The sequence below is a fragment of the Sphaerodactylus townsendi genome, linkage group LG03 (assembly GCF_021028975.2).
Source record: "Sphaerodactylus townsendi isolate TG3544 linkage group LG03, MPM_Stown_v2.3, whole genome shotgun sequence".
In the NCBI taxonomy this organism is placed as follows: Eukaryota; Metazoa; Chordata; class Lepidosauria; order Squamata; family Sphaerodactylidae; genus Sphaerodactylus; species Sphaerodactylus townsendi.
Genome location: NC_059427.1, coordinates 64,585,577 through 64,598,716, shown reverse-complemented (window position 1 = coordinate 64,598,716; position 13,140 = coordinate 64,585,577). Strand labels below are relative to the sequence as shown.

Sequence of the window (13,140 nt, the reverse complement as noted above, 5' to 3'; positions counted from 1 at the left end):
GCTTGCAGTTAAAAATGGCCTTAACCAAAAGTTTTGCAGATGCACTAAAAAGTTATCTGATACACTTCTATACCACCTTCATGCCACTGCATTTACTATTCAAAGTAACTTATACATATGTCTAGAATAAAAGTTTAACGCTATGGTATTGATCACATCTGTAATGCATCATGTTCCAAGCCACCTCCTTCTGTTTCTCATTCCAGTGATTCTTCCCACATAGCTTAAATGTGAACAGCAGCAGAAGCAGCAATACAATGCACTATACTGCAATGACTGGGTTTGTAAAAAACAACACCCAACTAGTTTCATTTCTATGAGCTCAAGACAGGTGACAGAGCTTCCAAATGTGCCATAAAATATCCTCAAGCATCAAATCATACACTGCACTTACCTGAAAGGGTCTGGTCCCACTTACTAATGCTATTTGAATCAGCACTTAGACCTTCAATGTATTTTAGATAAGCCTCAGAGTGAAGAAGTCGCTGTGTCTTTGGTGGCGGGGATACAAACATAGGAGTGGTAGGCTGCTGAATGACCTGCTGAGATGTGGGATTCTGACCAGGATATGGTGGCGGTGCCTGTTGGCCTGGAGGGCCAAGGATACCCATCTAGAATAGTAAAGGATAATAAGCAAGAAGGCATTGTAAAAGTTAAGTAGAAAATCAGGTGGATCACAGCGTACAAAAGTTGATGGAATTTGCTCCAGTGAATATGATCTGTTTCAAAATATGGTTCATGGAACAGGATGAACAACAAGGACAAGGAATAACACCTAAGGACACAGAAGTTAGATGCTTAAAAGAACAGCTGTTTCTGAGGATTGGAGAATGGAAGAAATGGGTGCTGAAAGTGGAAAAAGCCATTCACAGAAACAGAGGTATCTTCCATTCACACAAGAAGAATGGTTGGATCCAACTCCTATGCATGTTATTTATACACAGCAAAACCAGTTAACATATATCACGCTTTAAAACCGATTCTTCATTCAAGATTCAGGTATTTAATGGGACAGTGGTGTTATTTCTGAATGCTGGTCCTACCCGACAATGAAGAACTAACAAAGAGCTATTCATAATACTGATAACCACCCTTCCTTTTAAAACAAATCAAAACCTTGTAGCCCTGCTTAATCCTTCGGAAAACTTCTGTTTTCACGACATAGTTGAAAGTACAGTAACTCCAACAGCAGCCACTGAAACCAGCCTTGTGGCTTTACGTGACTTTGCTGTGCATTTTAATGAAAAGGTTGTCCGCTGACTGGACTTGGATCCAGCAATACACATGCGGAAACATACCGGTAAGCAGATTTAGTGCAGTTCCTCTTGTGCAACACCTCCCTCCTCCCACCTTATCTATACATTCTAGTGTCCAGAAACTAGTTGCACAACATCTTGCATGAGAGGAAATGAATGTGGGGACACAATACATTTAACTTCGCACAAGTGGCTACCACAGTCATTTTCTTGCATTTCTGCTTGTGGTACTTCTGCACCGGATCTAACCTCATGTGTCTGAAAGGTGGGGTATGAATATTTTCAATAAATAAATATTTGACAAGATATGATAAGGGAGACAAATTGGCAATGTAGAAAGACAAAATAGTTTCTACGACACAGGTGGACAGCTTCTCCAAACAGCAAAGGCTTAGAATATGACTGATAAGTTTTTTTTCCATGTGCATTTCTAAATCACTTACCTGCTGTCCAAATGGACTTCCTGGGGCTGGGGCTCCTACCATGGAAGAAACATTTTGGCCTATAACACCTGTATTTCAAAATGAAAACAAAATTGCAGCCGTAAATCAGGTCAGTAATAAAAAGCTTTGCTTCTGACAAATGTCTAATAAGAAACTGAAATATAACTGTGCAACTTAAAACTACCGCTTTCTGTTAAAATTACATACAATTTCTTAAACAGTATTTTAAGGGTGACAAAGATGCTGGCCTCCACCAGGGCCAGGGCTTTTACGGCCCTGGCCCCTGCCTGGTGGAATGCTCTTCCTCCAGCTGTCAACCACCCCGCGGACCTGCCAAGAGTTCCACAGGGCCTGTAAGACTGAGTTATTCCGCCGGGCTTTTGGGGAGGCCGGCTGCTGATAGGTGCCCATTAATAACAACTAAGACCCGCTGTTCCCCCCCTCTTAGGGAAGCGGGGGAGCTAATAGCTGTACGCCATCTGTTTAATTGTTTTAACTGTTTTAAATTAGGAGCGTTGCTTTTAACTATTATGAAGTTTTAGTATTTTATTTTGTTATTCACTTGCTGTACTATGATGTGAACCGCCCTGAGCCCCCTGGGGGAGGGCGGTATAAAAGTGAAACAAATAAATAAATAAATAAAAAATTTTTGTTTTGTTTGGCTCATCTCTTATTATTTCATCCAGCAATGTCCCGCATGTCAGCTACAGGCTGGGGAAATATTTCACCAGATCCCTATGGCTGGGCAACTGCATTCTGCCACAGACAGCTGGCCTACACAACTCTGTGGAAACAAATGTGGATTGTGCATCAGTCATGTCTGCTTGTGTCTTTATTCGACACTTGTGTAGGTGCCTTCCTGTGGATTAGAAGGATATTGTCTTAAGGCTTTCCTTTCTAAGATTCTTAGAAAGGATTCTAACCAATAAAGTATCACTGTGTGAGGAGATAAATCCTCTATTGAAAGTTCTTCTAGTGCAGATCCCGGAGCAGCCATGAGCAACTTATGGATATTTTAATGCAAAAGAACTATGTGCCATCAAAGAACGATGGGTTCAAAAGCTACTTTCTCATTGTAAATACTTGTACCACATTTGCACCTGCAGTTCAGAAGTTAGGATATAGTGATATACCTGACAGGCTATATTTCCCCATAAAGATGACCACAGATGCCATATTTCACATTAACAGTAAATTTTTAGGGAACATCTTTTGCTGCAAATGTGAAATAAAACCAGGCAAACTACATTTGTTTCGGCCTACAGATTAATGGCTGAATTTCTGAACCTAATCCAAAGCATACAACAAAGGAGTATCCTATGGGGAAATGAAATAAAAATGAGTAGCAGCAAAGAGGATAAATCAAGGCAGTAGCTGAAGTTTGCATAGGCATCCAAAATCTTATCTCTGGGGTTTCTCCACAATGTTTACTCAGCATTGTCTATGAACAAGCCAAAGAAGCCATTAAATAGCATGTGGCAGACACAGAGTGCAAATCGGTTCTAGCCAGGTGGCCAACCTTTATTGCAGGTGAATCCAATAGGTATTCGACTTCCCCTATGGCGTATTTAACAAGTCTTGAAGTACCTAAATATCAGAGGGCTTTAACTCTGACACAATGCCATGCCCTCCCTTCAGCTGTCTCTGAAAGCCGATACAGGAAAACTTCTTATCGGGAGAGAAAATGCCATGTGGGTTTGGGCACACAGAAACAATCGAACATGTTTCTCCAATGTCAATACTATACAAATATATGTACTAGTTTTGTTTTGCCACAGTTGCAAAGATTTCCAGGCCACACAGGACAATGTTATATCTCCCAGCAGCTTATAGATGTCAAATCTGATATAACACAGTGTTGTCAGGTTTTGTGTAGCAGCTCTTGAAGTGCATCGCAGGATGCTCTGTGCTATAAAACAGACTTAATGAATACTAAGGTTGCTTTACTAGAGTGTACTGTGAACTAACAGTTATAGTATTTTATATGCCAATTTTATTGTTTCCTTATGACTTGTTTCCTTTTACTATTTACACTCTAATCCCATCCCCTTTATGCTCCCATAATTTTCTGTGTTCCCAGTTTTCTTCTGCCAGTAGACCTTTTTAGATATATATTTATAGTTTTAATTTATTTTATCCTTGTAAATTGTATCTTACCTATCTTATTTACCTTATATTGGTGTATACTGGCCTATGACCATAATAAAGATGATTGATTGAGATTTGCATAATAACCACTAGCTTACATTTCCTATCCATGCAGACAAATTATGTTCACCCTCACCTCCAAATATAATAATGTGCCCAAGTGCACACATGCACCAATGCTATCGTAAAAAGTTAAAAATAGGAAACGGATTTATTGTCTCCAAAACCACCCTTATTTCAAGCCTGGCAGGTAAGTGAAAAATACATCTCTAAATGAAAGAGCAGACTATCAAACCATATTTTACCCATTCTGGGCACTGTCCTCGACTGAAGCTTCAATTTAATTTGTTTTTTTAAAAAACAGAATGGATGCAATTTTCTATTATGTATTCAATGGTCAAACTTTAAAATGACCTGCTATTAAAGTTGTTTGGAATCAGGATATATACATGAACTGGTGGTACATCTATAAAGTCAGAAAACACTGGTGAGATTATTCACATCTGGCTCTGGAAAGAAGCTGCTTTTAGATAACTCTCCGATTTAATTAATATCACAACTTTCTACAGATGTAGGAGGAGCCGACAGCTGGTGCCTGCTCCATTCTATACCTCTGATCAAGTCAAGCCCATTTGAAATTTCTTTTTTTAAAAAAGGAAGCATTCTTATGTTTTGGGTGCTGTGTGGTTTCCGGGCTGTATGGCCGTGTTCTAGCAACATTCTCTCCTGACGTTTCGCCTGCATCTGTGGCTGGCATCTTCAGAGGATCCTCTGAAGATGCCAGCCACAGATGGCAGCAGCATCAGAGAAATGATTGCATTAACTTCCTTAACAGCCCAATAAATCGATTCGCCGTGAAAGCCTTCGACAATACATTCTTATGTTTTGTTTGCTGCTGGATCAACTATGTATGCTGCTCTCTGCCAATATGCAAAACACAGCAGTACAGTTAGGAAACAGACTTTGGCTCTTCCAGCAATGCATCATGTGTGTTAACACATACCTAGAGTATTCTGCAGAAACAAAGCAGGTAAAGCTACAAATGCACACACTGAAAACCGTCCCTGAAATATTTGGTTACGTGGTGAGAACAGAAAAGTGAGATAATGAGGGAATGAGGAGGTTGTTCTTACCCGGAGGTGGGATGCCTGGCATGCCTGGTGGAAGTTGGTGGGGTGGGAGCACCCCAGGGTGAAGTGGCTGCATGCTGCCCATGCTAACAATGCCATCAACTGGGCCTTGTAAAGGTGGTAGCACTGGTGGATAGCCACCTATCATGCCTTGAAGGACACAACAAATTTCAAACATGCATCAATGACATGCAAAATGATCAAAAGAAGTAATGACATGCACTATCCACACATAAGCACCTGCAGTATTGCTGTACAATATTACAAATTAGTACTTTGCAAAATGAACAATGTTACAGGACCTTATGCTGTATTAAGAGCATGTTAGTATTTGGTCTAGTGCCATATTCCTCCCGGGACACATAGAATATTTGGTATCATTAAACGGTGATCATGGCAAGCAAATGCAATATGTTTGATCAGTCACATGAACACATCTGCACATTCAGAATTGTTGGAGAACACTGAACTAAATGAAAGGGAAGAAGGCAATTTAAATTATAATCTATGCAACCACTAAAATGAAACAGAAATTAATATAATACCACTGCACTGATTGTACTGTTTTTCTTCACATGTTAGTCAATCTGATTACGCCAGAAAAACAGAATTAGATTTATTATTTTTTTTGTTTTAAGAAAGAACTTTCTTGCTTTTTGCCTTATAACATAGGAAAAATGTCATGGAAGCTGCAATCTTGGAATATTTACCACATAATCTTCTCATGGAGTTTTAAAAATTATTACCTCCAGTAGTGTGATTTATTCTGTTGCCAACAAATAATACTTAAAAACTATGTGAAAAAGTCTGTGGATATGTCAAAAGATAATTACAGCTCTCACTTGTTAACCTGCATGACTGAAAAACTGCCATGGATCACTGTAGGACAATTATTTTTATGAACTATATGAATTATTTTCAGAACTATCTACTGAAGAAAAACAAGCAGCAGAACTAATTTTTTGCCTATTATTTTAAGCTGGCCACCCAAATTCAGCTTAAGAATCATTAAAATAAAACTAGCTGAACATGCAGGCTTGCTTTCTGCTCCTGATGCTGTAACAATAAGCTCAGATATTTGAGGCAAAAACTACAGGTTTGTTGGAAGCTGCCCCCTTGGTACTGAGACCAGAGCCAGCACTAGGACGGTCAGACATCTCTTTGCAGTGGTGGTAGAGCCTCACTAGATTGTGATAGTCAATCAGTGTCCTAAGCAAGTTATAAAAGTACAATACGATTTCTGAAAAGCTGCATATCCCTACAGGACCACAAATGTCCTTCCTTCATAAAGTTTACTACTGTGGTTAAAAAAAAACTGAATTAGATGGAAATCTTCCCAAATGAAGCTACCACAAAATGAAACATTTCTTGGACTAAATTATTCTCAACAGACTGGACCTAGCCCACCAAATTCTCAGAATCAGAATTAAAATTAACCAGACAGTTTTAAAACTCACGCAACTCCAAATATTCTACTTAAGTTCATGTTTCATATTCAGTAATTAATGTTATTTAGTCATGTACTTAAAATATTTAAATTCTGCATTTTTAATCAGAAATATCATATACTAAGTATTCAAAACATAAACATCACAGTACTCCTTGCAGCAGACCACTAATGCACATTAATATTGTCATCTCTATATTCCAGATAGGAGGAATAAGTTCCATTTAGTTTGCAGCTGATGGGAGACTAGAACTAAGAGACTTCATGGCTCACATTCTTAGCTAATTTGGCACTTTAGTTCTCAACAGTTAATTGATCAAATTTACTCATGGGGTATGAATATTTTCAATAAATAAATATTAGACAAGATATGATAAGGGAGACATGTTGGCAATGTTAACTATTCAAGTGAAACATGCATAGTAAACAATTCATTACATTTAAAAGTCAGCAAATCAGTTAAAAAAAGAGGTTGAGAAACTTTTGTACTTGACTCTGTGTGCGTGGGTGTGGAGACAAGTTGCTTCCAACTCATAGTGAGCCTATGAGTCAATGTCCTCCAAAATATGCTATCATTAATAGACTTGCTTAGGCCTTGACTAATGTTGCCTATTTTTAAAGTTTTGTCTGCTGGGTACCAGGGGCAGAGTGAGGGGGAACTCCGCCCAGGGTGCGTGTGCACCCTTTGCCCCTGCCATGGTACCATCCACCCCAGCCTCGGAACACCCCGGAACGCCGCATGCCCGGGGCGTCACACCCCACGTGGCCACATTGGTGCTACGCCTCTGCTGGGCACTGATGATTTGTATAGGCTGTTTGATAATCCTTTTGCTTTTTTAGTTGCTTTTATTTGATTCCCCCCCCCCAGAAAACGTAAGGCACTCTGAATATAAGGAAGAACAGGATACAACTTTTTTTCCCCAAATGAGCGAATAAACAAATATGACTAATTTTGCAGAATTACATTGGTTGCTGACTGTGAAATAAAAGTCATAGCAAAGAAACATTTAGACATTTCTAAACAGACGAAATCAGTGTATTAGTTTCGGGGCCTTCTATATCATGCAATAAAAAGTAACATACTAGCTTAATGGAACGCACTGAAATTATTTTGAAGGACAAGATTTGACAATGAATTGTAGGAAACCTTTTCTGTTAAGACATGTTCCCTAACTAAAAAATACAAATATTTCATACAGTTCATACATTTTTTTCAACCCACGTTTGGAAAAGCTACACTATATATAGATTATGGCATCAAAAATAAAATCAACAGAAAAATCAACAGTAAATAAAAGAAATTGTTTAATTCAAACACACTTTCTTTTTTCATACTTGAAAAAAGATACTCTTTGGTTAAAGAAGGATTTCAGAAAGAATGTTACTCTACATGAATTTGGATGAGATAATGAAAAGTTAACACTAACAAATGTTGCTGAGAATGTAGCTGAACATAAATGAAATGCAATACTGGATTTCTTTAAGACACTAACTGAAAAAGACATTTATGTAGAAAATGTAAAGAAATAGATCCCATCCCACAGTTCCATTTCATAAAGAGTGGCATTTTCCTCAATGGCAGGTAGTTTCCCCTGATGCAAGACATAACAGCCCCAGGCATCAAAGTAAATCTTCCTGTGCTAATTGGCCCTATTAAGCCTAAAGCAATCAAAATGTCATTATCTAAAAAGAATTGAAAAATCAATTAATTATTGGAATGATCTAATATATAAAATTAAAGCCAACTGTATTTCTCATTAAAAACTTATTCAGATCTTAGTTAAACAAATTCAATTATTTCTAAATGGATTTACAAAATAGATTTACCTAGAGAAAACAAATTCAATGTGCATATTGCTGATATATTAAAATAACTAGCTTTGTAATTTGTTTCCTGGAAATGAAGAGTCTGCACTAAAAAATACTTTACAATTCGTGGCTAAGATTTAAAAATAATTGTGGCTAAGACTTTTTTTAAAAAACAGCTTTAAGCAAGTTCAAATATCTCAGAGGGACTTCTGCCTTTTTTTCTCTAAGCAGCAGACCAACATGGCACATTGCTTCCAAGACTGTACAGCTTCAAAAGTGGTTTACAGTGTGGCACAGATGGACTGGTATTCAAGAAATATCGGCCTAAAGGCCTAGGGCTACTGAACTGGTTGCAATATTCTCTAGATCTTGTGAAGTGCCTCTAAAATCTTCAATCAGGCAAATAGACAAAAATATTTCTAGTTGTTGGCTGTTGAAATTTACACTCAAAGAGCTTTGTCATATTCATTCTTTTACCATTTTAACAAGTCACAAGAATTGTTTTAGTTGCGGAAGCTTGGCTAATGATTCAGATGATCTGTAACAGGCCTAAAAACAGAAAACAATGCACTCTGTCCAGTTTGTGTAGTTAACACTGAAATGTTCAGGAGAAAAAAAACCCTAAATTATGTTTACAGATATGAACCCATAAAGCTGCCTTATACTGAATCTGACCGTTGGCCAAACAAATGAACACGGTCACTCTGACCTGCATTTGTTCTCCAGAGTTTCAGACAGAGGTCCTTCCACCCTGACTGTTATCCATCTAGGGGTTGAATTGGGGATCCTCAGCATGCAAAGCAGATGCTCTAACATTCAATAACGGCACCTCCCCATATAGATGATATAATACAAACCAGCAGCATGCTTGCTGCTTTGGAAAGAAGATGCTTCAGCTTGGTCAGGCTAAGAATGCATACTTATTGTTAAGTTGTTCTCTCTACAGGCTAGGGCAAAATCAGGGATCAAAATATTTTGAGGATACTTTTTAAAAAGGTTTAATAAACATGTCAAACATCTTCAGTAAAGAGACTCAAGAGTAATATTAAGACTTATGATGAGTTAAAAGTGAATAAAGGAAAAATGGTCAGAGCTCCTGTTTTGTTTCTTTACCTGGAACAGGTGTCAACTGCGGATTGAGCATCCCCATTGGTGTTGGTGGCGGCACCACCCCCATAAGTGCCCCCACAGGAGTCCCTGCCCGGGGGGAAGAATTCTGCTGCTGTTGCTGTGCTGCTCGCTCTCGCTCCTGCTGCTCAGCAACTTTAGCTGCCCGCTCTGCAAAAGTATTTTAGATTTTCAGTTGTACTTTGGAACCTAGAATTTAAAAATTACTTTCTGCTCCTTGAAAAAAGGACTTATCAAACACTGGTCCAAACATCATCTAATGTGAAAAAACCCAGATTGTTTTCCTTAACAGTAGGTAACTCTGATTTCATTTGTCTTCCAACTGAAAGATAATATAGAGAATTTATGATAAAATTCCATGAATGATTTAAAGAGTTTACCGTTTCTTTATTCACATCAAAGACCAAAATGTCATCAAGCTCCCAGTGTTAGCAACATGTGTCAGCACAAAAATATGAATGCACCAGGACAACTTGGCCTTTTTGTCTACTAGATTTGATCTTTTTAAATTATTCAGTTTAAGGCAGCAATGAAAGACGCTCTAGGAATATATGAAGCATCAAAACTGCAATCCGCAGCCTAGTCATTCTACATAAACCAATGTGCCTGTTGAAGAGAAAGCAGGCTGTAAAATACAGCCCATGTCAGTTAGACTTGCTCGGATACAATACATGCATCCAGTTTGGGGGCTCAAGATGACAAGTAACCACTACAATGGAATTCTAGCATTTGTTTACTCAAAAACTGTTACTGCTGACACAATTTGTGGAACGGTCAAAAAGAAACAACAAACATGAAGAATCTTTGCAACCCTCTCCTTAGATAACCATATTGCCTTTATTTAATATCCAAAACTAGCGATTTGGTGGTAAAATCTACTTTCCATTCTTCATCCATCAGCAGTTGTTACTCTTTTGTCACAACAATGAAATGCTGCAGTGTAGCCCTAACAGAAGTCCTTTTTGTCGAAGACTCCAGTTAGAATGAAATAGAAGAGATGAAACTGTAAAGCAAATACCTTCTTTCTTTCTCACCCTTTGCGGTATAGAAAGAAAAAGGATGGGGCTGTTTGATCATTCACCTCACCACACACACATTGTTTACATATCACAAATTTGACACATTCATATATTTGCCTACATAGTTAAGAAGTTCCTCAAATATGTAGAAACCCCTACATTCTGTGAGGTCCCAGAACCACTTATCCCTTCTGGAGGATATGAAGACATCTTCATGCTATCTCCCTACCCTCTGACAAATCAGCTGTCAGGTATCCCAAATATCACACACACACAATCATTAGAAGGTTTAAAATAAACTCCCTCCTACTATTACAAGAGTTAATATTTTATATGACATTGCACAAACTCTGATCAGATAGCAATTTTTACATAAGCAAAGGACATGTTCTAAATGTCTATTAATGACTACTGAGATGCTTGTGTGTTGCTAATATATGAAGACAAGACTTATCTTAAATTCCTGGGGAGGGGACGAATGTATAGCATTAATTATTTCTAATACTGAATATTCTGTTGCAATATGAAAAGATTAAAATTTTAGTAGGAACAAGAATAGCTAGACGTTAAAAGAAACTCAGAAATATTTTTCGATGTATCCTATTAGATGACTATTTTTGTAAGCAGAAATACAAGTGTTCCAAATGTCTGCTATGCAAAAGACTGCTATACAATCAAAACAATACTGATAGTTCTTTTTCTCATTTTTAATATATACATCAAAGAATGGATGAGATAACCTATCCCCAAATTTCAAGAGGCACGAATCAAAATTATGGCTAAAATATTACAAAATAATACATAGCTATGCACTTATAAATGGCAAACATTGCACACAATAATAATCCATGTTATAAAACATAATGGCTTACTATATGATTTATGCTGAAAGCCTTTTAAAAAGAGATAACCTCTAACAATACTATGAAAAGGGGTGACTTTGAAAGAGAATTCGAATTGTTCAGATTGGTTTCTTAAAATGAATCTTATACTGAAGCAGCTCTTACATTCTCACTCAATAAATGATATTGGTATATTGTATATATTAATATTGTATTAGATTAATTCTGGAGAGTTGAATCATGACAGAGACCAGCAAAACAACAGCCAACATTTTAGCAATGGGTGGTTTGTAACTGATAATAAGCAGACAAAAAAAATTGGAACCAACTTTTGACAGATTAATTCAGCAGCAGTTAGTAAATACAGGAGCTGAACACTGGACTTTTACTATCAAATTCGATCCCAAATCTTTCAACTAGGCCTGCAAATCCATGGGATACAATGAAATGTGTTCTTATTTGATACATGAACGTCTCTTTTAACCAGCTCTTGACTGTGTCCATTCAGCTTTATAATTAAGAGATGTTCATTCTTTTTGGATGAAGAGTGCTTTTACATCTTCACAGCATGTTTACATAGTAATGGGTTTTCACTGGCTTAAAACTCAAAATTATTTCAAAGTTTGTTTTTATGGTTTTCTGAATGATACTTGTTTATGCATAAATCCCCAAGGATTTCCATCTTTGGTTGACATTTTAATAAATGGGAAAAATTAGTAAAGAAAAAAACTTCTCAATTGAACCTTAACATTTTTATCCACAAATATGTTCATACAAACCATAAGACAAAATAAACAACTTTTAGAACCATATCCATCGATACCTTAATTTAAAAACAAGATGAAGTAGCATTTAAAACAATCTTCAACAAAAGAGGTTAAAATCAAAGGCAGCTTTAGAAGAGAGTCTAGGAAGTTATAACCAAATGAAAACAGGACAGAAGTAGAAATACTTAACCACAACTCTCAGGCCTAATACCATTATCACAGTGTATTTCCAAGGGAATATGTAAAAGGCCAACTTTTACACAGAATATGAATATGCTTTCAAGTAGAAATCTCAGGAAAGGTCAACATTGTTGCTCTGAAATATGTTAAATACACATTGCATGAGTCAAAATCATTATTTATTATTGAAAAGGGAGACTAAATGAAATTTTCTATTATTCCACTAATGGAAAAAAGGCAAATAGCAAGACCATGTAAAACAACATTTGATGATATGCAGATTTTAATCTGAATATAAAACTTGCTAAAAATTCAGACTCGTATTAAGGAGCATGAAAGACACTGTCAGCTTAACCATCCTGAAAAATCTGCAGTTGCAGAACATGTGTTAAACAAAACTGGACATAACATTTCATTTGAGAACACTGAAATTCTGGAAAATTCGGAAGGTTACTATATCAGACTGCATAGGGAGGCCATTGAAATTCACAAACACCAAGACAACTTCAACAAAAAAGAAGAGACTCTGAAAATTAACAAATCTTGGCTACCAGTACTTTAAAAATGGACTGACAACCCCACCCGCAATATTATGCACTCAACCACACCTTTGCATAGCAAGTTCCACCCAAACACTTACCGATTGGTTCCCCGCCTTGGGACATGGACAATATACCCCACTAAACTTTTCCTTCTCATTATACACAGTGTGAAACAGACTTCCCTCTGTGATACACTTCTGAAGATGCCAGCCACAGATGCAGGTGAAATGTTAGGAACAAGATCCACCAGACCACGGCCACACAGCCCAGAAAACCCAAAACAACCAGTTGAAGCCTTCGACAATACATTGCTAAAAATGATCAAGTACAACCTTCAGAACTCAGTATCTGTTCTGGATGTTAAGGGTAACACTATAAAAAATTAAACAAAATATATCTTTGACCAAAATATATTCTTGGCATATTGGC

At 37.2% G+C, this 13,140-nt stretch overlaps 1 protein-coding gene across 7 annotated transcripts in view; it reads right to left on the bottom strand.

Annotated features, from left to right (window-relative positions):
• The window catches only part of PBRM1 (polybromo 1), a 67,239-nt gene that overhangs the window by 3,393 nt on the left and 50,706 nt on the right, over nt 1-13,140 (bottom strand). For 5 of the 7 annotated variants that reach the window (XM_048487947.1, XM_048487945.1, XM_048487943.1 and 2 more), the window contains 4 exons: nt 9,347-9,511; nt 4,981-5,127; nt 1,700-1,767; nt 395-611 (listed from right to left, as the gene is read on the bottom strand). In XM_048487947.1, coding sequence (XP_048343904.1) covers nt 395-611; nt 1,700-1,767; nt 4,981-5,127; nt 9,347-9,511 — 597 coding nt within the window. The remainder of the gene's footprint in view (nt 1-394; nt 612-1,699; nt 1,768-4,980; nt 5,128-9,346; nt 9,512-13,140) is intronic. The other 2 variants (XM_048487949.1, XM_048487950.1) reach the window with 1 other exon arrangement.